This window comes from Zosterops lateralis, assembly GCF_965231275.1.
Source record: "Zosterops lateralis genome assembly, chromosome: 20".
NCBI lineage: Eukaryota > Metazoa > Chordata > Aves > Passeriformes > Zosteropidae > Zosterops > Zosterops lateralis.
Genome location: NC_139780.1, coordinates 9,953,213 through 9,973,470, shown reverse-complemented (window position 1 = coordinate 9,973,470; position 20,258 = coordinate 9,953,213). Strand labels below are relative to the sequence as shown.

At 57.3% G+C, this 20,258-nt stretch overlaps 1 protein-coding gene across 2 annotated transcripts in view; it reads right to left on the bottom strand.

The window, feature by feature from the left end:
- RALGDS (ral guanine nucleotide dissociation stimulator) overlaps positions 1-17,339 on the bottom strand; it is a gene marked incomplete at its 5' end in the record, with an annotated part of 58,549 nt that extends 41,210 nt beyond the window's left edge. Inside the window, one exon of one of the 2 annotated variants that reach the window (XM_083875834.1) lies at positions 17,288-17,339. In XM_083875834.1, coding sequence (XP_083731960.1) covers positions 17,288-17,305 — 18 coding nt within the window. Of the gene's footprint in view, positions 1-1,543; positions 1,816-17,287 lie in introns of those variants that run through there. The other variant, XM_083875832.1, reaches the window with a different exon arrangement.
- Between the last annotated feature and the right edge of the window lie 2,919 nt (positions 17,340-20,258).

The following is a 20,258-nucleotide window of genomic DNA, read 5'->3' as shown; positions in this document are numbered from 1 at the left end:
AAAAATCCAGCATCAACATATTGCACAGCCCCCTTAAAAATTATTCCTCTTTTCTGCTAAACACCAGGAAAGCAAGAAGAAATCCCTGAGTGACCTAGGCCAGGGCATTCCCCGTGCCCGGTCCCAGCCGATGCCCAGCGCAGGGAGGGAGGCAGGGAAAGCCTCCACCTGTGTCGGGCAAACCCTGAGGATCCCCCTCGCTGCACCAGGGGCTGCAGGGAAGTCCAGCACCAGATCTCACTGCTGAGCAGGAACGGAGATCGCCTGCTTTAAGCCCGGAGAAATCTGCTTAGGAATCGTGCTGAAGGAGAATAAAGCACCCAGGCACTGCTTCACCCGCTCCAGCCGCCTCCCACCGCCCGGCTGCCCTCCCTCCTTCCCAGGAATGCTGCAGGAGGCACCTGCGCTGCCCACCCCCGGCACACCCCAGCGGCTCCGCAGTGGCCGTCACAGGTATCCTCATTATCCTCATTAGTGCAGCAACGCTGTCGGTGCTGGCAAAGCCCCCCGGGGTGTTTCTAAAAATAGGAGGCTCCCTGCAAGTCCCCTGTCCCTGCAGGGACACTCAGGATGCTGGGCTGGGGCTCTCCAGCCCTGCAGGGATCCAACGCACCGCCCTGCAGGAAAGTGCTCCCTTTTGTGCTCTCATTTCACCTCTTTAAACACATGGATAATGCTGAAGAGAAGGCAACAGTGATTGTGATCAGTTTGATGGCCATGGAGAAAGCCCATATTTAAGGCTCCTGCAGTGACACTACACGCCCTGAGCACATCCAGCAAGAGATGGGCTTTCCCTGCTCCAAAAAATCAAAGCAAGTTTTGCCTCAAATATTAACAGCACCTGGATCACACCCAAAACCTTTACACAGGTGGGACACCGACTGCTCATCACCCACCCACCCTAAAAAGCATCGCCCCCGATTTTGGGTTCTCCAGGAGCTTTACCCCAGGGTCCTTCATGCACAGGCAGATTTGGGGTGTATTTCTGTGAGGAGCAGAGTTAAGGGGGCAGGAGGAGCCCTCAGCAGGAACCCCCTGACCCACATTGGGAAAGCTCTGCCTCGATGCTGCAATCGACACCGATTTTTGCGTGGTGAAGCAAACCCTGCAGCTGCAACAGAGCGAGAGGGCAGGACCGAAGCTCACGGATGGTGACACCAGGCAGGGCAGCCACCAAGAGCTGCCTCCCGGGTTTTCACACCCACTCCAGGCCGGCAGAGCCAGGACAGGCACAGCAAACACTCCCTTTTGCATCGAGCCACAACACGACTCTCATTCCACACAGAGAGGCTTCCCCTCCCTCCCAAACCCCTCCTTTCGTTTTGGTGCCCTGGATTTGGCAAGCGCCACAGTCTGCCTCGAGACACGGCACTCCAGAGAGGAAACGGTCGCATCTGGAGGCGGTGCCAGCTCCTGGCATCGTCAACTTTGCCACAAGTTCACCACCCCGGATGGTGCCGGGGTGGGGTCACAGCACCTCGGTGTCCCTCGCACACCCAGCGCGGCCCCGGGCCGGCAGCTCCCCTCGCCCTTCTCTACTTACATCGTCATCCTGCACGCTCAGGGGGATATCCAACATGCACATCTGCACGGGCTGCACCAGAGCCTTCTGCACGTTGAACAAAGGTTTTGCCTCCATCTTCCCGGGGATGGAGGGGCTGCTCATCCTCCTCTCTCTCTGTCTCCTCCGCCGCTCCTCTCCCAGGAGCAGGTCCAGCCCAGGCGGCGAAACCAACCGATCGGAGATCTCTCTCCGAGTCCAATTTTGTCAGCGCATCTTGCCAACAGCTGCTGCTCCTGCCGCTTCTACGAGGTCTTGTTTCCTCCCTCGCGAATCAAAGAGCCGCGAGGAGCTGCACCGGGAGGCTGAGCGTGCGCGGGTGTGAGCAGCGCGCCCGTGTGCGTGCCTGTGCCTGTGTGTCTGTGTGTGTGTGTGTGTGTGCAGCCACAGCCGCTCCCCAGGCTGGGGAAGCGGCCCTTGGCCAGCCTGCCCCGGCTCCCCTGCCTGCCCCCAGCTTCTCCTTTCTCTCCGGGTAACCTCCGGCCGCTGCTCGTCCCCGCCGGGAGCTCCCCAGCCTCATCGACATGCGTGGCACTCGCCGAGCCCGCGCATTGTCTTGGAGACGCACAACAGGTCCTGCCTGCTGTTGGTTTCTGATTAGGATCAAACCGCGTCTGCGGCACTTACAGCGTTTCCCTCTGGCTGTTGTGACAGGCAAACAGGCAGAGCTGGAAGGATGAGAGGGTATGAAACAGAGGGAGCATGAATGGTCCGCGCTGGAGCCTCCCCCTTTTCTTACCGTCTCTTCTCCCATCCCTGTTTTCCATTGTCAGAAGCAGTTTCAGCTCAAACCCTTCCTATACTCCAAGGACCACAGTGAGCCTTAAATAATTCACATCCACAGAGTGCTCGGGATCCTTATGGCACTGAGAATGCAGTATGGCACCGAGAGACTATCAGTGCTGGTGATCACTTCGTTTGTAGGACAATTGTGCTGGGAAAGTTCTACCCAGGTGAGCGTTCCCAGCTGCCTTTCCCACGAGAGAACCTGTGAATCCAAACTGGAGCTTTGCCAAAGGAAGCATGGCACAAAACCGGGTGGTTTGCTATGAAAACCTTCCTTTGCACCTTCCTATAGATTTTTCACCAACGGTAGCAGTGGAGTGGGAGTCTCACCATGGAGCAAGTCAGTGTTATCACCTGCAGACACAGATCACACGGATGTTATTGCTCCCACAAACAGGAGTGAACCTGGAGCCAAGCCCATGAGCCATCACCTCACCCTCAACAGCTGCAGAGGCCGGGGTCAGGGACAGGGGTGACACCCAGGGTGTCTCATCCCAGCAAAAGAAGCAGTTTGGTGGGTTCATCCATCCACACCCAACCAGGAGAGACACTGGGGCCAGCTACGTACCCAACAGAGAGACCAGGGTGAAAATCCCCACTGCCCTCAACCAACAGGAGTTTATGTCCTCACGGCTGCCCTTCTTGCTGGGCCCAGCAGGGATGACATAAACAGGATGAACAGACCCTGCTCCAGGCATTTTGGGTGGCTTTGTGAGTCGCACTTTGAGGAGTCTCTTGCAGGACAAAGCTCTGGGGCTGTGCAGCTTTTCCCGGCTTTCCCAAACGCGGCCGCTGCCCGAGGCCACAAGGGCGGCTCGCAGCACGCCCGGGTGTCGGAGCAGAGCCCAGGAGCCCCGCTGAGCCCGGGCATTCCTGCGGCCTTAGGTAAACTGGGCTTGGCCAGCCCTGCTCAGCGCCGAGCCAGAGCCGGGCTGACTCATCCCAGCAGGAGCCAGAGCCAAGAGCCGGCCCTAGAGGGGTCTCACACACACACACACACACCCTCGGTGCCACTCGCAGTCGGAGCTGGGCCCCTCCCCAGCAGCCCGGGGCAGATTTGGGGCTGGAGCGGGTCTGGCCCATCATTCCCAGGGGAAATGCAAGGATGAGAAAAGCAGCCCTCACATGCTGCAGCAATGGGAGCTAATGGGCAAGCCTGGAACGAGACCAAATAGGGATAAAGCCACCACAAATTAAGTTTTAACTGGAAATTAGGCAGATTTTTCATCCACCAGATGGCTGAGATGAGCAGCAACAGCGAGGACAAGAAGGCAGCACTGCAGCAGCCCCAGGGATGGATTTGCAGGGGAGGAGAGAGGGGAGATCACAGCTGGACAATCCAAAATTTCCAGGGCCATGCTCCAGCTGCTGACTGACAGAAGTTTGGCAACTCTTTTCATGGCAGAGAGGCAGTGCCACAGCCCTGGAAACTCCTTGGCACAGGCAGTCTGTCCTGCTCCTTCATGACTCTTTGGTGACTCAAGGCAAAGTGCATTCCCATGGAGGATTGCCCCACATTCCACCAGCATCAAACCCTGCCCTCAGCACAGGCAGTGCCCACAGCTCTGGTTCCAGGAAAGGTGATTCAAACCTCGGCTTCAGCCCCAGCTCAGGTTACTCACCTGTCTGCAACAATTGGTCAGCAGAGCTCGGCTTTCCAACAACAACTTTCCAGTAATGAGCTGGGCTTGGTCAGCTGAGATTGCATCTTCCAAACGTCCCGAGAAGGACACTGATTTCACACTCAAGTGCCAGAGTCTCCAAGGGCTACCATTCCCAGGAACTCATCATCCTGTTCAGCAGCTAACCTGTACCATGGGAATCTCTGCAGAGGTGGTGTAGAGGTGTAGGAGTCCCATTACCTGCTGGTTCCCTGGTTTCTGGGGCTCTTGTGAACTTCAACGGCTAGGGACAGGCTCAGAGGCTGTCACACACCTCTGACAGGGGCTCAATCTGCTCTGCTGATCCCCTGCAACCTCTCACCCAGCAGCCATAAAGATTCCAAAAGTGACATTCCTTCTGGAAAAGTCACAAACCACACAGGCAAGCTGCAAAGGAAAGCAAAGCTCCAAGTTTAGAGTCCCAGGAGGAACACCAGGCAAAGCAGCAGCAGCAGAGGCCGGACAAAAGGAGAGATACCCCAGAGAACCATCTCAAACCAACAGGAATAGGACATGGTGGATCAACGGGACATGGGAGCTGCTGTGCATGGAATGCTTTGGTTAAAGGTAACCAGCCAGCAGTTGAGGGTGTTCACACAGCCCCAGAGATGGTGTGGGGCCTTCTCCTCCTCTTCTGGGGCCAGGTCATGCATGTCCCCTCACCAGTGTCCCCAGCCAGCAGGGACCACAACTGTCCCTCAGCAGGAACTGGCAGGGTGGCTTTGAACCCTTTCCCACTGAGAGATTTACACAAAGCAAAGAATCCCCCGCCATCAAACCAGCCCAGACAGGATGATCCTACGCAGATGTTTAAGTGACAGCTTCATCCTCCTGCTCCTCCAGTCTGGCTGACGTGAGTGGAAACCGTGCCATGATCCCAGAGCTGCCGGCAACAGCAGCTGAGCACCGAAACCATCCCTGTGCACGGAAAACAGAGGAGCCACTGGCACAAGACTGAGGTGCTGCTGCAGCCCCACAGCAGCCTGGGCCAGCCCTGCCAGGGTGAAGGAGAAATCTCCTCCTGGTGTTGCCTCTGGAGGACAGGGAAGTCCCAGCAAGGGTGCTGATGTTTCCCCGTCTCATTTCGCACTGGAGCTTTATTGTCGTGGCTCCAGCTGAGCAGATAAAGCCCATCATGAGACCTCAGTGCTTAGCAACCATTACTAGGAAAATACTGTTTTCCAGTAAGAGCCTTGGCAGGAACAGAGCAACTGGAGGGCAAATTCATTGCAATTCCTATGCTGGGTTCATCCTTCTCCCAACTGCTTTGCTGATGCCCCAGGGAGAGGCTGGCTCCTGTACTGGGAAGTGCATCCATGCCTTAAGGTCCAAGCAGCCTCTGTCACCTTCCAAAAACAGCATTTTGAGCACTCCACAACTGAACCTCTGCACAGTTAAATGCAGATTTCAGGGACAAACTCATACACAGGAGGATCTTAGCACCCAGCATTGCTGCAATGGTGTGGACATTTGGGATGCTCCAAAAACCAGTGACCAACCTCTCCCATGACGCTGGGCATTCCCGACACCCAGTGACTCACAAAGGCACACCTAAGGAACGCTGACTCCAGTGCTTGATGTCAAGCATCAAAGACCTCCACAAAATGAAAGAAATTCCCCAGGAATGACAATGGCGAGTTTGTTTTTCAAAGGAAATTGCAACTCCATGTCTAAACATCACAGCATCTTGCACCAGAGTGTGGCGCTTGAGAGAAATGACACGAGACCTGCAGGTTTGTTTTCACTGTGTGAGGCTGATAGAAAGGCAAAGGGGAAAGCATGATGAGTAAATGGCAAATGGAAAATCCCAACAGCTCTTCCCCTTTGACATTTCTCAGTAACAGAAAGAGGAAACCTGGTTTCAAAACCACAGAAATCCCAAACAAACGGCATTTCTTTGGAGAAACGTGGTATTTACAGAAAGCCTGTGGGTAGATTTAGAGAGGCAGACGTGGAGATGGAGCCTGGTGGGACTTCCAGGAGACCATGAGCAGGTAGAATATTGAAAATCAAAATCACCTTGCCCAGTGAAAGATCAAATTGCCCAGTGAAAACCAAAACCTCCTTGCCATCTAAGAGAGATTTCAAACGGGATACACAGAAGCACCCACAACCTGTCTTGTCTCAAACTAGTTGTGGGAATAAATCTCATTGATTTCAACCTGCTTTTTTTTTTTTTTTTTTTTTTTTTTTTTTTTTTTTTTTTTAGGCACTTATTTGGAGAAGCCACTGCCGTTTCCCCAAAGTCACTCCTGGGAGAAGGCACAGCCTGTGCTGCACCTCACGCCTCTGGAAAGCCCCCGTCTGGCATTCAGCATCCTGAATAAATTCCCATGCTCTCCAGAATAGATGCCTATGCAAAATTAATTCCCAATCAAGCCCGTGCAAAGCATGAGACGGCCTTTTAATAGGTGCAGAGCAGCAATTACCAGTGTGGAGTGAAAGCCAACAAGCATTAAAGAAGGGTTGGGGGAAAACCAATTAGTTTCCTCGGGATTCCTCCACACACTTGCCACTTGAGGGATTTCCATTTTCACGCTCCTCCGGGGGCTGAGCGCACCCCGGAAGGCGGCGTGTCCCCGTGGGGAGGGGGACACACCCCACGGCCTCCCCTGCCGCGGTCCCCGGGATGCTGCTGTGCCGGCCCGGTCTCCATGGAGACTGTCACCGCAGCAACGGGGACCTGCCGCGCTCCTGGGGCTGGGGAGGATGCATGGGGGGCCGGGAGCGCCGCTCCCAGCCGGGAAAGGGAACATCGGGTACCCACACGCCTCCTTTCTGCTTCCCTGCACCGGCAGGGGCAAAGGGATGCTGCCGGAGGTGAGTCCCAGGGGGGCTGGGAATACCGAGCTGGCACGGTGGGAACGGCACCGGGAGGGAGCCGTGCTCGGGGCTGTCATGGCAACAGTTGATGGAGATTCCACAGCCTCCTTTCCTGCGGAGGTGGGGACAGAGCTCAGGACGGGAACAGCCCCCGGGTGGGCAGAGCTGCTCTAGGAGGGGATTCCTGCCCTTCCACCGCCACAAAGCCGTTCCAGGAGGGTTCACACACGGGGTGGAGGAGGACGCCGTGTCCCTGGGCAGTTCCCCACGCCCTCCTGCCCCGTTTCCACCCCACCGCGGGAGGGAAGGAGGAGGACAGCACCACACAGCTCCTCGCAGTCCGTGGCTGCTCGCACCATCCCTCCTTGATTCACCCCGAAATGGTTTCCTAGCAGATTAAAGCCTTTTAATGACACGTCCGTGGTGTCCCCACCTCACCCGCAGCACACGGGGGAGCCCCGGGCGTGGCTCTCCCGCCGGGGAAATCCCCGGCACAGGGCCCACACCCCTTTGGTGACTGATTGCTGGGCTGTCTGTTCTCCTGCACGGCCTCCCAGGCTGGGCACACACGGCAGCCTTTGGAGCTGGCACTGCAGGACCCTGCCACAAACTGCCACACGCCCACCGCTGTCCCCTGCAGCTCCAAACCTGAGGAAAAGCCTCATCATTTCCCCAAACACCTGCCTGGCAGGGGAGCCTGCAGCACAGGCAGATTGGGGACAGGAATAAGCTCCCAAAGGTCAGCACATCCTGTCTCCTGTAGGGCCAACTCTGGACACTGACCTTGCAGGGCACAGCACAGATCACAGCAAGGCTCAGCTGTGCCCAGCCCAGCAGCAGCACCAGGTGCTTCCCACTGCAAATACCTTCACTGGAGAAGAGAAAGATGCCAGAGGGAACAGAGAGCTGAGGATATTAGCAAACCATGGCAACCCCCACTGTTACCAATCACGATTTTTCTGCAGGGATTTATTCCAGCTGCCAGGAGGCCAGAGCAGCAGCCATGTGTGGCAGGAGCAGGCTGGCAGCATCTCTCTGGGCACACATCTGCAGGCAGCCAGAGCTGGTGCCCAGCACAGCACAGTTCCCCAGAGATGGGCCATCCACTAATTCACCCACTTGGCGGAGCCCCAGTGCTGGGCTGTTCCCTTCAGCACATTTTCTAGGGCTTAGCTGGAGCTTTAACAATCCCAAAGGAGGAGATTCCAGTCTCCCCAGCCCTGGAGCTGGCTCTCATTGTGCTGTTTCACATAGCCCCAGCTCCTCACACATGCTTTAACCCACATTACCCATGGCCAAGAGGTTATCTGCAGATCCACACCACTGCTCCCTGGCAGACAGCAAACCCCGGGTTCCAGAGATAAGAGACACAGCTCTGGCAGCCTGCAGGCTTCCAGCCCCACACCCTGAGCCAAAGGCTCTCCCAGTCCTCCCTCTTCACGCCTGTTTTGCAGCCTCCAGGGATTAAAGAAGTCTCTACCATGTGCAGTCCCCTCTCTAACAGCCAAGGGGATGGCAAACACTTTTTGCATGGCCAGATAATTGGAGCAGGTTGATTTTTCTGGAAGTTTCCCTCAAGGCTCCCATTCAGCTGCTCCTCACCCTCCTACTCTGACAGAGAAGGGTTCCAGTGGCTTTCTTGGCTGCAAGGAAAGCCCTGTGCAGAGCTCTCCTGGGGCACTGGGGCAGACAGGGAGAGGCATTCCAGCCTGGAATCCCCTGCAGGAGGGCAGGGAGAGGCATTCCAGCCTGGAATCCCCTGCAGAACAGCAGGGAGAGGCATTCCAGCCTGGAATCCCCTGCAGAACAGCAGGGAGAGGCATTTCAGCCTGGAATCCCTGCAGGAGGGCAGGGACAAGGCAGGGTGGGACCGAGCACACCCCGAGGCTCTCAGCTCTGGTGGAGACAGTCCAAAGAGCACAGAAACCCTTCCCTGACCTCCTGGGGGCTGTGGGCAGAGCTGGGCTTTTCCAGGCTGGCCCCTGCGCAGTGCAGACGTGCAGCCCACCAGGGAGGGTGCTGCATGTTGGGGACAGCAGTTGTGAGCTGCCTTTGCATTACAGGAATCCCTGAGCCCATCCTGCCAACCTGCTGTCTCCAGATGTTTGCTGACAGCAGAGAGGAGGGCAAAGCCCCCAGGCATTGCAGAGCAGCACCTGCTCTCAGCTTTCAGGCCAAGCTGTCATTTTTGGCTGGAGAAAGGGATAATTCCTGGGTTCTGTGCACCAGCCCAACAGCAGACACAGGAGGTGGGGGACATCCAGCACTCTGGGACCAGCACCATGGGGCTGCATCAGTACCCTGACTGCCTGTGGGATGCCAGGCTCTGCTCCAGCTGGGATCCTTGCAGCTGGTGAGACCCATATGAGTTGATTTGAGAGCAGCCTCTGCATTTCAGAGAATCACAGACTACCCCAGACTGGAAGGGACACACAAGCATCATCCAATCAAACTCCTGGTCCTGCATAGACACCCCAACAACCCCTTCCTGTGCATCTCTGAGAGCACTGTCCAAACATTCCTGGAGCTCTGGCAGCCTCGGGGCTGTGCCCATTCCCTGGGGAGCCTGGGAATGCCCAGCACTCTCTGGGGGAAGAGGCTTTTCCTAATTCCAACCTAAACCTCCCCTGACACAGCTCCAGCTATTCCCTTGGGTGCTGTCACTGCTCACCAGAGCAGAGAGGTCAGAGCTGCCCCTCCACTGTCCCTCATGAGGAAAGTGCAGACCTCAAAGTCTGCCCCCATCTCCTTTTCTCCAGCCAAGAAGCCAAGTGACCTCACCCACTCCTCTCATGGCCTCACTACACCCTTCATCATTTCCTCTGGACACCTTCCAATAGCCTTACATCCTTTTTTTCCTTATTTCCAGGAGGCCCCAGCAGCGTGGGGAGCACCAGGGCAGGGGCAGCACGTCCCCCCTTGGGCAGCACTGCAGCCCTGGCCACACACCCAGTGCTGTGGCTGTGCTGGAAATGGGATGAGGCTCATTCCCAGGGGCCCACCATTGATTTCCGTTGCCTGACGACAGGAAAGCTTTATAATCCTATTAACTAAACACCCTTTCAAGCAGCACTGGGAAGAGTGCAAAGGGGACTTGTATAAGCATTCACAGCCACCCCGTGCAGCCCCAATAAATGCTGGGTAAATGCCCCAAAAGCAGGGCTGTGACACCCACAGTGGTCAGGGAGGGGTTGGGGGGGGTCAGCACAGGGAAAATTTGAATCCCACCACAAAACACAGGCTCTGGCTGGAGGTCACTAAGCCAGGAGACTTTGCACAGGGACGTGGTGCCCACACAGGCAAATTCACAGCAGCTGGGCCCTGAAATACTGACAAATATCACTGCACCTGGTCCTACTTAGGGGTGTTTGACAGCAAAAGATACACAGCTCGGGCCAAAATATATAAACATTCCGTGGGAGAATGGGAATTTCCTTGCTGCTTTGTAAGGAGAAAGGATACATTTCATGGTATTTGTAAAACGTTTCAGGAGTGCAGCCCTCCCCCCCAGCCAGCATCGACTGCCAGAGTGGGGGGAAAAGCCATAAATCGAGCACGCAGGGGATGTAAAATCACAATTTCCAAGCCAGCCTCGGGTACCCAGAGCCATGCTGCATCTCCAGGAGAGCGGGAGAAGCCCCCAGGCTCCACTGAGCTCCAGGGAAACACTGTTGAGAGGGGACGGGGATGGGAGCAGCCGCACCTCCCTCCAAGGGCCACATCAGGGGCTACGCCAGCGCGCAGGACAGGGGTGGGCGCCCGGCTGGTGTCTCATCGGGCTGAAATCCCTGCGGGACCCCTCCAGGATGCCTCATCCGGCTGAAATCCCTGCGGGACCCCTCCAGGATGCCTCATCCGGCTGAAATCCCTGCGGGACCCCTCCAGGATGCCCCATCCGGCTGAAATCCCTGCGGGATCCCTCCAGGCAGGTGGGGACAGCCGCAGCCTGGGGAGGAGGGTGCGCTGCGGCAGCAGGGACACTGTGTGCCTTTCCAGCAGCAGAAACGCACCTTCTCCTGGCTGTGGCAGCGTTTATCAGCCACCTCCCCTTCCTCTGCCTTTAGTAATTCACACGGCGTCGCAGAGCGCCGGGGCTGCCGTTTTCCCTGGCGGGTTATGGATGCAGAGGCACAGGATGGGCTCTAAGACAGAGGACGCGGTGCCACAGCACCACCCGCAGTGCCACACACGCAGGGACAGCACAGGGGGCTGGGCACGGCCTCCTAAACAACCCCTTCCTCCTTTTGGGTTTATCATCTGGAAAAGGAGAGTGTCCAATCCGGCACTGGGCACAGGCTCTGCCTCCCAAACCCCCACCAAGGCACAGGGCTGGCCCAGCCTCGTTATTCTGGTGGCACCGAGGATGGCACAGCCACCAGAGGAGCCTTCCTGTCACCATGGAAATGCTGAACGGGAGGGCTTGAAGCCTGCTGGGACTTTAAACCTCTGCCAAGAGAAACAGGGCCCTTAAAACATCCCCAAGCCCTCGTTTGTACCAGGGCAGGGCTGGTGCTCCCTTTGCCCTGCTGGTCGTGGGGCAGAACATGTGGGACTTCTCCCAGGGCAAAAACTTCATGGACTGAGATAAGAACAGCTTAATTATTGAAGTATAGTAATAATAATAATAATAATAATAATAATAATAATATGATGATGATGATGATGATGATGATGATGATGATGATGATAAAGAAAGGACACCCAGCCCTGCTCCTCCAGCAGAAGGGACAGAGCTCAACCCCATCCCTCAGCTGCTCCTGCCCTGGGCCAGCTGCCCTCTCCCACAGCCACCCCACATCTGGGGCAGCAGCACCTTTCTGACCCTGCACAACAAAGGCTTTTGCACACCTCGACCACAGTCACCACCGTGGGAAGCCTCCTCCATCCCCTCCCAGCAGATCCCACCAATGGCTCTGCCCCCGGGGCTGCCCAACCTCCTTGGAGAGAGGCTGAGAGCAGCCAAGGCTCCTTGTAATTCAGGGCCATGGCCGTGTTCCTGTTCTCTGTAATTCAGGGCCATGGCCGTGTTCCTGTTCTCTGTAATTCAGGACCGTGGCTGCGTTCCTGTTCTCTGTAATTCAGGACCATGGCCGTGTTCCTGTTCTCTGTAATTCAGGACCGTGGCTGCGTTCCTGTTCTCTAATTCAGGACCGTGGTTGTGTTCCTGCTCCCTGTGATTCAGGACACACAGCAGTCCCAATGACCAGGGTGTTCCTGCCTGCCCTGGACTTTGCCACGCCGCCCTGGCTGCCCCTGGTTGTTATTCACGTCCCCGGGGAGGTGAAGAGCTGCGGGACACCGCCGAGAGGGACAGGCAGGAAACACTCGGTGGGAAATCCGCCGCGGGATGGAGCCAGCGGGGCCAGAAGAGCAGGGCAGGGCGGCTACTGGGGATTTCAAAGGGACCTCCTGGCTGCGCTGAGGGATGACCTCGACCTCCCCGTTCCGTGCCGAGGGCTCGCACGGAGCCGGCCGGGCTCCTTCAGCGCCTTGCAGGGTTTGCTTCCTGCCGTGTTTATGGCAGGGCAGTGGGAAACAGAGCGGGACCGCATGGATGAGGAAAGATAAAAAGGGACAGCGGATGTCCCACGAGCCAGACTCGGCTGGCAGGGAGTTATCAGCCCACAGGAAAGCAGGCTCACACGGCCACGTCCCGAATGCCGGGCACAGCATCGCCCCCAGGCTGTGCCAGCAACCTGCACATCCCCTCCAGGATGCCTGGAGTGCTGCTCCAGCCATCCCTGGCCAGCCTACAGCAGTGTCTGCACTGCACTCACTCATCTTCTCTCCTCCTCCCTTTCTCCTCTAGAGCCTGCAGGGAAGTGTGGGGCCTGGTCTGGGGTGCCCTGACATCCCACACTCTGTTCTGCCACTCCAGAGCTCTGCCACCACATCTAAAGCTTCTGCTTTTCTCCAGATGCCACATAGAGCAGGACAGACCAAGGAAGGGTCTGTCCTTCAGGGTCTGTTCTCCATCCTCTCTGACCCATCAGGGCACCTCTGCACCCCTTACTTCTCCCCAGCCCCCTCACCCTGTTTCCAATTCTCCCTTCTTGGGAACCTCTCTCCAGGCAGGGCTGCTGGAGGACACTGAATTACAGCTACACCTCTCCCAGGGAGCATGTGAGGTTCACAGGGAGCCTTCAGGGCCGCAGCAAACCCGAGGGGGCTGTAAATCCCTGCCGAGGATGAACTCGGGCTGCACTGCGGGGCCCCGAGGGAGCGGAAACTCAGCGATCCCGCGGCACGCCAGCCCCGAGCCGCCTCTGACGTCCGCTCTTGTCTACAAACCTCGCCTCTGACCCGCGGCCAAGGCGCGCAGAGCGGGGGAACAGCGGCGAATCCCCGCGGGGACACCCGCGCGGAGCCGCCCCGGGAGCCAAAAGGTCTCCAGGAAATCCAGGCGCTTCAAAACGCCAATCCTCACGGAAAACAAACAGATGGGTGAACTCTCCCCCGCAGGGGCTCGGGCAATCCCAGCAGGAAAAGCTGTCAACATCTGGAGGCTCCTCCAGCGCATCCAGAGGCTACTCCGGCGCCGGGCGGGGCGGGATGGATTTTTGTTTGGGAGCCCCCCAAACAGCTGCCGGCAGCTGTCACAGTCACCCCTGAAGGCCGGGGCTGTGACAGCCCAGCCACAGCGCCCCGGGCTGCTGGAAAAAAGCGCTCCTGATGTGAGAGCGGCGGCGGGGATGAGGCAGCCGGGGAAGCGGCACGGGCACCTCTCGTGGAAAGGTGACACGTCCCTGTTGTTTAACAGAGCCCTGGGGGACAGCTGAGGCACGGCTTGGCTGCCGACAGCGGGGACAAGCACAAAAGGACAAAAGGGGATCAGGGATTGCTTTTTATAGGAAGGACGCGGTGATGGACGCGGCCTCGCTGAGGTCTCACGGCGGCCCCGGGGTCGGACCTGGGATCTCCGAGGATGGAGCTGGCTCGTGTCACTCAAGGCAAGCACGGCTCCTCCTGGGTGAGCAGCGCCCCAACACCGAGTTCTGCTCGTCCCGGCAGAGCCCAGTTTGGCGTGCTGGGCTCTCCCAGGGCCCTGTCCCCGCTCCCGTCACTGCTGACGCTTCCCGGCGCCGAGGAAGGGAACCCACGGCAATAACTCATAGAGAAAACAACAGTGCCATCTGCTGCACGGCCCTGCTGGGCTCGGGGCAGGCCTGGCCGGCCCACGCAGGGTCACACGGCCTGGCAATCCCACCCCCAGGCAGCAGCGAGCCAGCAGCATCCCTGCAGTGGGAAGGCAGCCCCACAGCTGTCCTGAGGGCCAGCCACAGCTGGATGGCCTCTGGTCTGCACAGAAAGCACAGAAGAGCAGGATGAGAGGCAGAGCAGAATGTCCTGGAGTCCATCTAGTGACTGCAGAGTGTGAAGGACGTGGAGGAGGGAACAGGCCCTCTTGGCAAAAGCAGGGAAAACCTCTTCTCTATCAACACCCTGGAGCTGAGACCCACCTTCCATCCTCTCCACAGGCAAGGGGAGTGGGAAAAGGGGCACAGCCCCTGACACTCACCAAGACTTGGCGAGCTCCTTCACACCATCCTGAGCATCTCCTTTGGAGAGAAATCCCAGATCCTGGCACTAGACACCGTGCATTCCCCTCACCTGTGCTGTATCACCCTGACATCCCAGGGAAACTCCAGGTGGTGGGAACACCTGGGAGAGCAGGGTGAGCCTAGAGGAGCTGACAGCAGCTCCTCTGCCCCTCCAGGCTCAGCACCCATGTGCAGTTGCCATTAAGCAGCCCTGTCCCACGAGTGGTGGCAGCTTGGTGGCAGGTGAAGCAGTTTCCCTGCACACACTGCCTGGGAAACGTGCTGGCATCCTCGTCAGATGGGTTGCTATAGCAATGAGAAAGGTATCAGAAGCAAAATCCATCTTGGTGGGCAGTGCAGACTGCTTTGAAGATCACCACCTGAGATCAGAAGCCCTGATCAGGTCCAGCAGTCAGGCACCACTTAGGGAATGACAGAGTGAAAACACTACGAGGAGATAAAAAGCACAACCCCAAAGATGCCCAGAATAACCAAAGCCCTGAAAAGCCCCTCATTTCTTCACTTAAAGAGTCATCTCTGAGCAAACTGGCTCAGAGACAACACACTGCACTGAGCTAGGGGATGTCAGATCCATCATTACAATGTCCCAGAGATTTATTCTGGAGCCTGCAGCAGTCGCTGCATCCTCTGCTCACGTCTGATCAGCCCAGGCACACACAGACTCAGGCGTGAGTGGGAGCTCCAGATGGAGTGGCTGAGCTACACTGAAGAGGGACTTTGCATCTCTCCACCTGCTGCCTCCCAGCCCCTGCTGCCAGCTGGACCCTTGCTCGCCATCACTTGTTGCCAGCTCGCCCCCCTGGCCCTGCAGAGCAGCACCAAGAGTTAACTCCGAGCCACTGGAGCCACTTCAGACGCTGGGAGCAGATGAAAAGAAAGACAAAAACCAAAGGCAGCTCCAGCGTCCTGCCCCCAGCCAGCCCAGCACTGCTCATCCACCATCTGCTCCATTCTCCTGCCCAAACAGCCAGAAAGGGAGAGAGGGGATGAGTCTGCAGCTCTGGGAGCTCGGTTCAGGATGGAAGCCACCTCCTGACCCAGCTCAAGAGCAGGTTTCCATTTCAAAGGCTGACATTCACCCTTGCACATGAACCTTTGCTTTCACATGTCAAGACACCTGGAACAACACACCTGCAGCACTTAGAGATGAAAAAAAATCTCCTTGTTTGCTCAGCTTATTTACTTTGCAACACTCAGTCTTACCAGTTGTTTGTGTGGGTCTTTCCCTTAGCAACCAGGGAGAGGAACATTTACAAGGCATGAAAAATGTAGCTGTACAGCCCTCAGAGCTGGCAGGGTGCGGCTGCGGGTGCAGCTGGAAATTATTCTTAAGTGGTGGCCACAAACAACGGGACCTCAATGAATTGCACCCCTTAAAAGGCAGAGTGGCTCATCCCCTTCAGCAGGCAGAAACCAGGACTTTAAACCTCTGCTCTCCACCCACGCAGGATGCTGGGCTTGGAACAAATATCTCTATGTGCCTCAGTTTACCCATATAAAATATGCCAATAAATAAATATATTCAATGGGACAAGCCTAAAAAAGTGACAGGAAGATTAAAGTTGAAATCTTAATGCATTCCTTAGGATGCATTCCCCAGCCTGGGAGGCTGAGCTCTGGGCATCTTTTCCTGGACAACCTCACACCTTTAATTTTCTGGATCTCCCAGCAAGATCAACCTTCCTCCTCCATAATGATGGAGAATTCTTGTTCTTGACCCTGGGCAGGCTCAGGACCCAAACTGCAGTATTTTGGTGGTCAATCTCCTCTTCCAAAGGGACGTGCCACCATCCAGCCCACACACACACTGGGCCTGTCTCCCACATGTGCCCCCAGAGAGCTAATTCAGCTTTTGTTTATTGCCTGGACCAAGGTGAACGAGGCCCAGACCAAAGAGACCCAGAGGGTGCAGGAGGCAGCTCTGGAATGCACATTTTCCAGTCCAAAAATGGATCCCAGCCCACTTCTCCAGCACAGCATCAGCCCTTCCCTTGATTCATTCCTGGTCTCCAAGGAGCCATTGCTGCCCACTCACCTTCCCAGCACCTCCACAAAGGCCCCACAGCCCCCCTTCCCGGGGATGGGATCAGGAGGGGAACAGCAGAAGAGAAATCAAAAGTCCAGAGGAGCATCAGGACCAAACCCAGGGTCACGATCTGGTGCCACCCCCAAAATTTCATACCTTTGCTTCATCCTCCCCTACCCCAAAAGCACCAGCCAGTTTGGGAGTGCAGAGCTTTAGCCCATCTCGGCTCGATTTAGCTTCTTTATCCTCCTAAACACACCAGGCAGAGACAGGGACCTGCTGATGGCCCCTGTCCTGAGCGGTGCCCGAGGAGCCGGCCCTGGCTGGGCACGAAGCAGCGCCAGCCCGCCGGCGGCATCGCAGCACAGCGCCTGCTGCAGCATCGCAGCGCCTCCAGACCCCGTCCCGAACCGCGTCTCTTTCCTCCCCAACCCTTCAGCTCCTCTCCTCCCAGCCGCATTAAGTATTACACAAACAGAAAGAAAAAAAAAAAAAAAAAAAAAAAAAAAAAAAAAAAAAAAAAAAAAATTGAAAACCAGACTTCTCCCCACTTCCTCGGCAAAGCCGCTGCTTCTCCCCCGCTAAAGCCCCGCTGCAGACCAGGGGCGCGGGCTGCGGGCACGTACAGTGACCCCGGCCCCAGGAGGCAGCAAGGCACGGACACCTGCAGCTACAGACCTGGCAAACCCCGCCGGAGCCCCCCGGGACCCCGCACCCACCGCTCCCCGCCGCGGACACGCGTGGGCCGCCCCGAGCCCCGTCCAGCGAGGGTCCTGGAGGGCACCGAGCCCGGCGGCAGCGCACCAAGCCGGGGGAATCCGGGGGAATGCGGGGGGCACAAAGCCCGGCCCGTGCCCCGCGCACTCACCTGGGTGTCGATCATCATCGTGCCCCGCTCATAGCCCCAGCGCCGCGCCGAGAGCCGCTGGCCCCGCTGCGGGTGCTCAGGGCCCCTCGGCGCTGCCCGGCGGCCGGGGGCGATGCTCCGTGCCGGCCATGGGCCCCCGCCGCCCCCGCCGAGCCGCCAGCGCCGAGCGCCGAGCGCGGCCGGGAGAGCGGAGCGCGGGGCGGGACCGAGGCGGTGCCGCTACCGGGAGGGAGGGGGAGGCTCCCGGCTCCGCCCGGCCCCGGTCCCGGGGGGGCGGGAGCGCGTCCGCAGCGGGGGGAGCCCTGGGCACCTCTCCGGTGTCACCCGCGCCCGTGGGCACCGCTCCGGGGGTATCCGGGGCACCCCTTCGCTTTTCGGGAGTGTTTCCTCCCCGGGAGCGGGTGACGGGGGTGGCACGACCGTGGGAAGGCACCGCGCAGACCCCGCGGGGAGCGGGCGCTGTGCGGGGGGAGGTTTTCCGCGGGCGCTGCGTGCGGGTACAAACAGGGAGAGAGTTCGGGGCCGTGGCTGAGAGACACCCCCGGGCTGTCCCCATCCAGGAGGAGAGACACGGACCCCCGGCCGCTCATCTCCGCTCAGCGCGGGGAGACCCGCGGGCAGCGCTGCCGGAGCTGCGGGCGCACGGTCTGTGCGCTGGAGCCGGGAGCCGGCGGGGTTGCCCTGGAAACAGAGCGGCTCCGGTGCCCATCGTTTGTCATCGTGAGGCCGATGACACGAGCCATTAGGGGAAGAAGGAGCGGGTAGAAAGCTGCGTCAGTCCATGGCCGGGTGCTCCAGCCGCCGCAGTGCCGGTTCCAGGCACCAGCACCCCGCGCCGGCCCCAGCAGCCACCCCCTGTCCCCCAGGGTGACAGCGGGAGTGAGCCACAGGGCACAGCCCATCGCACCTGACCGTCCCGCTGCTCCCGGGCACCGGGCCAGCTGAACCAGCAGCTCTGGCTGGGGAGAGCAGCCAGGAAAGCAAAAGGTGCTGCCAGGGCTCGGGTTCTGGCACTGGATGCTGCTACATCTACTAGAACAACATCATTCTAATTATAGTAACAGTGTCAGCGCTCAACAGTGAGAAAAACACGCACTTCAAAAGGTCTAGAACTATGTAATTTGCTGCTGGCAAAATTCACTCAAAACCACATCAGGATGAAGCACTTTTTAAATGTAATTTGTACTCATCTGGCTCAGTTTAAATTAGCTAAAGGTTCAGGGGAGCAGGGGGATGAGGTGGGCATACAAGCAGCAGAGATTTGTGGTTAAAACTGCCTTTCTACTCCTAAGGCTTTACACTAGTTTTACACAAAACAGCGACATTTGGTGGATCTATATTTAAGCTAAATATAGCACAGGGAAAGTCACGTCAGTACAGCATCACTCGTGGAGAAAGGAGGGAGCCTGGTGGGCAGGCAGACACTCAAATGTCACTCTTCAGATGTGTTTTTCTAGTGATGCTTCCCTAAATCATTGTGTGGAGCAGAACTCCAGGGTTGGGGATTTACTGTGAGTAAAGTACAACCCAACCCACTCCTGTAACTCCTCCAGTTCCTGCTGTCCCCAGAATGGCCTGTCACTGTCACTCCACCTGGAGAGCAGCTGTTGCTCAGTGTTTGTCACTCCTGAGGTCCCACGGGGACTTGCTGGGGCAGGAGATGAAGCAGAGCAGGTGGGATTCAAGTGAGAAATTAATAACCTTGGTGCTAAGAGCTGCCCTTTGAGATCAGAGCAAACCCTCACTAAGCAACCCAGACTGGGCCCTATGCAAACACAGAACAAGAGGCAGAGACAGTCCCTCCCTCAAAAAGCTGAATAGGTGAGCAGCTCTGGCAGGGAGCTCCCAGCCCTCCAGCTCCTTTCCACCACCATGCTGCCTCAGCTGCATGAAGCCAGCCAGACGCACGAGGCTTTTCCACAAGCTGGTTGTGTGCAGGGAACGTGTGACTGATGTTCTCAGAACTCCTCATCCCCCTCTGCTCAAAGATCATCTCATTTCCGTGCCCCACAGCCACAGATCTCACCCACAGAAAGTTTGACTGATCCAGTCCTTTTGTAACTGGTGCTGTGTGGTACAAAATGACACTTCTGGTCAAAACTGTCAGGGAACATCACCTGTGGGAGGTTATGGGAAACCCAAACAGGAGTGGAAAAGAATCCTAATCTGGCTAAGTGGAAATTGTTCTTGTCCTATCAGTGGGGAGAATGAGAAGGGCACAGCCTGGCCCCACCTCAGATCATGTTCAGTGCTGGAAGTTTCTGTTTCAAACCACACAGAGAAATTTGCCCTTTGGGAGTGGATGCACTTGGCAAGACAGCAGCAGGGAGAAGGAAAGAAACAGCCTGTCAGATGGGTGCTTAAATTAGAGGGACAATGAATGATGAGTCTGTTCCAGCCGAGCAGAAAGGGATGGAAGGAAAAAGGGGCCCTTGGGAAGGCAACAAGCTGCTGATCTGAGGCTGGGTTAAGGACTTGAGTGGGAAATATCTTGAGAGCACAGCCACATCCCCAGACAGTGGGGTTTATTGACATGAGGTGATTCAGTTTCCGTGCAGTTCCCTGCATTTCTAAAATCCAAATTCCTTTGGCACAAGGAGACGTGAGACGACACTGTCCCCTGTGGCGAGAGGAGGAAGGCAAGAGTGACACTGTGCCGCCTTCCTGCCGTGTGCCTCAGTTTCCCCACTGTGCACTGGGTGTGGGTGGGGAATGCACAGGAGAAAGCAGGTCTTGGTGAAGCTCCCACAGAGCACACAAGCCTCGGGCTGCACCATCCAAACTGGGAGAAGGAAAGCTCACTGCTGCTGCTGCTGCTGCTGCTGGGGGAAGGGGATTAATCAGCAGGAGATGACAACGGAAGTCCAGCCGTTCATTAATTAGAGGAGGGCACGAGCTGATTCAGGGAGCATCTCCCACACAGCACTGTGGGTTGTTTTTTTTTTCTTCCTGCAGACATTCTCCTGCTCCC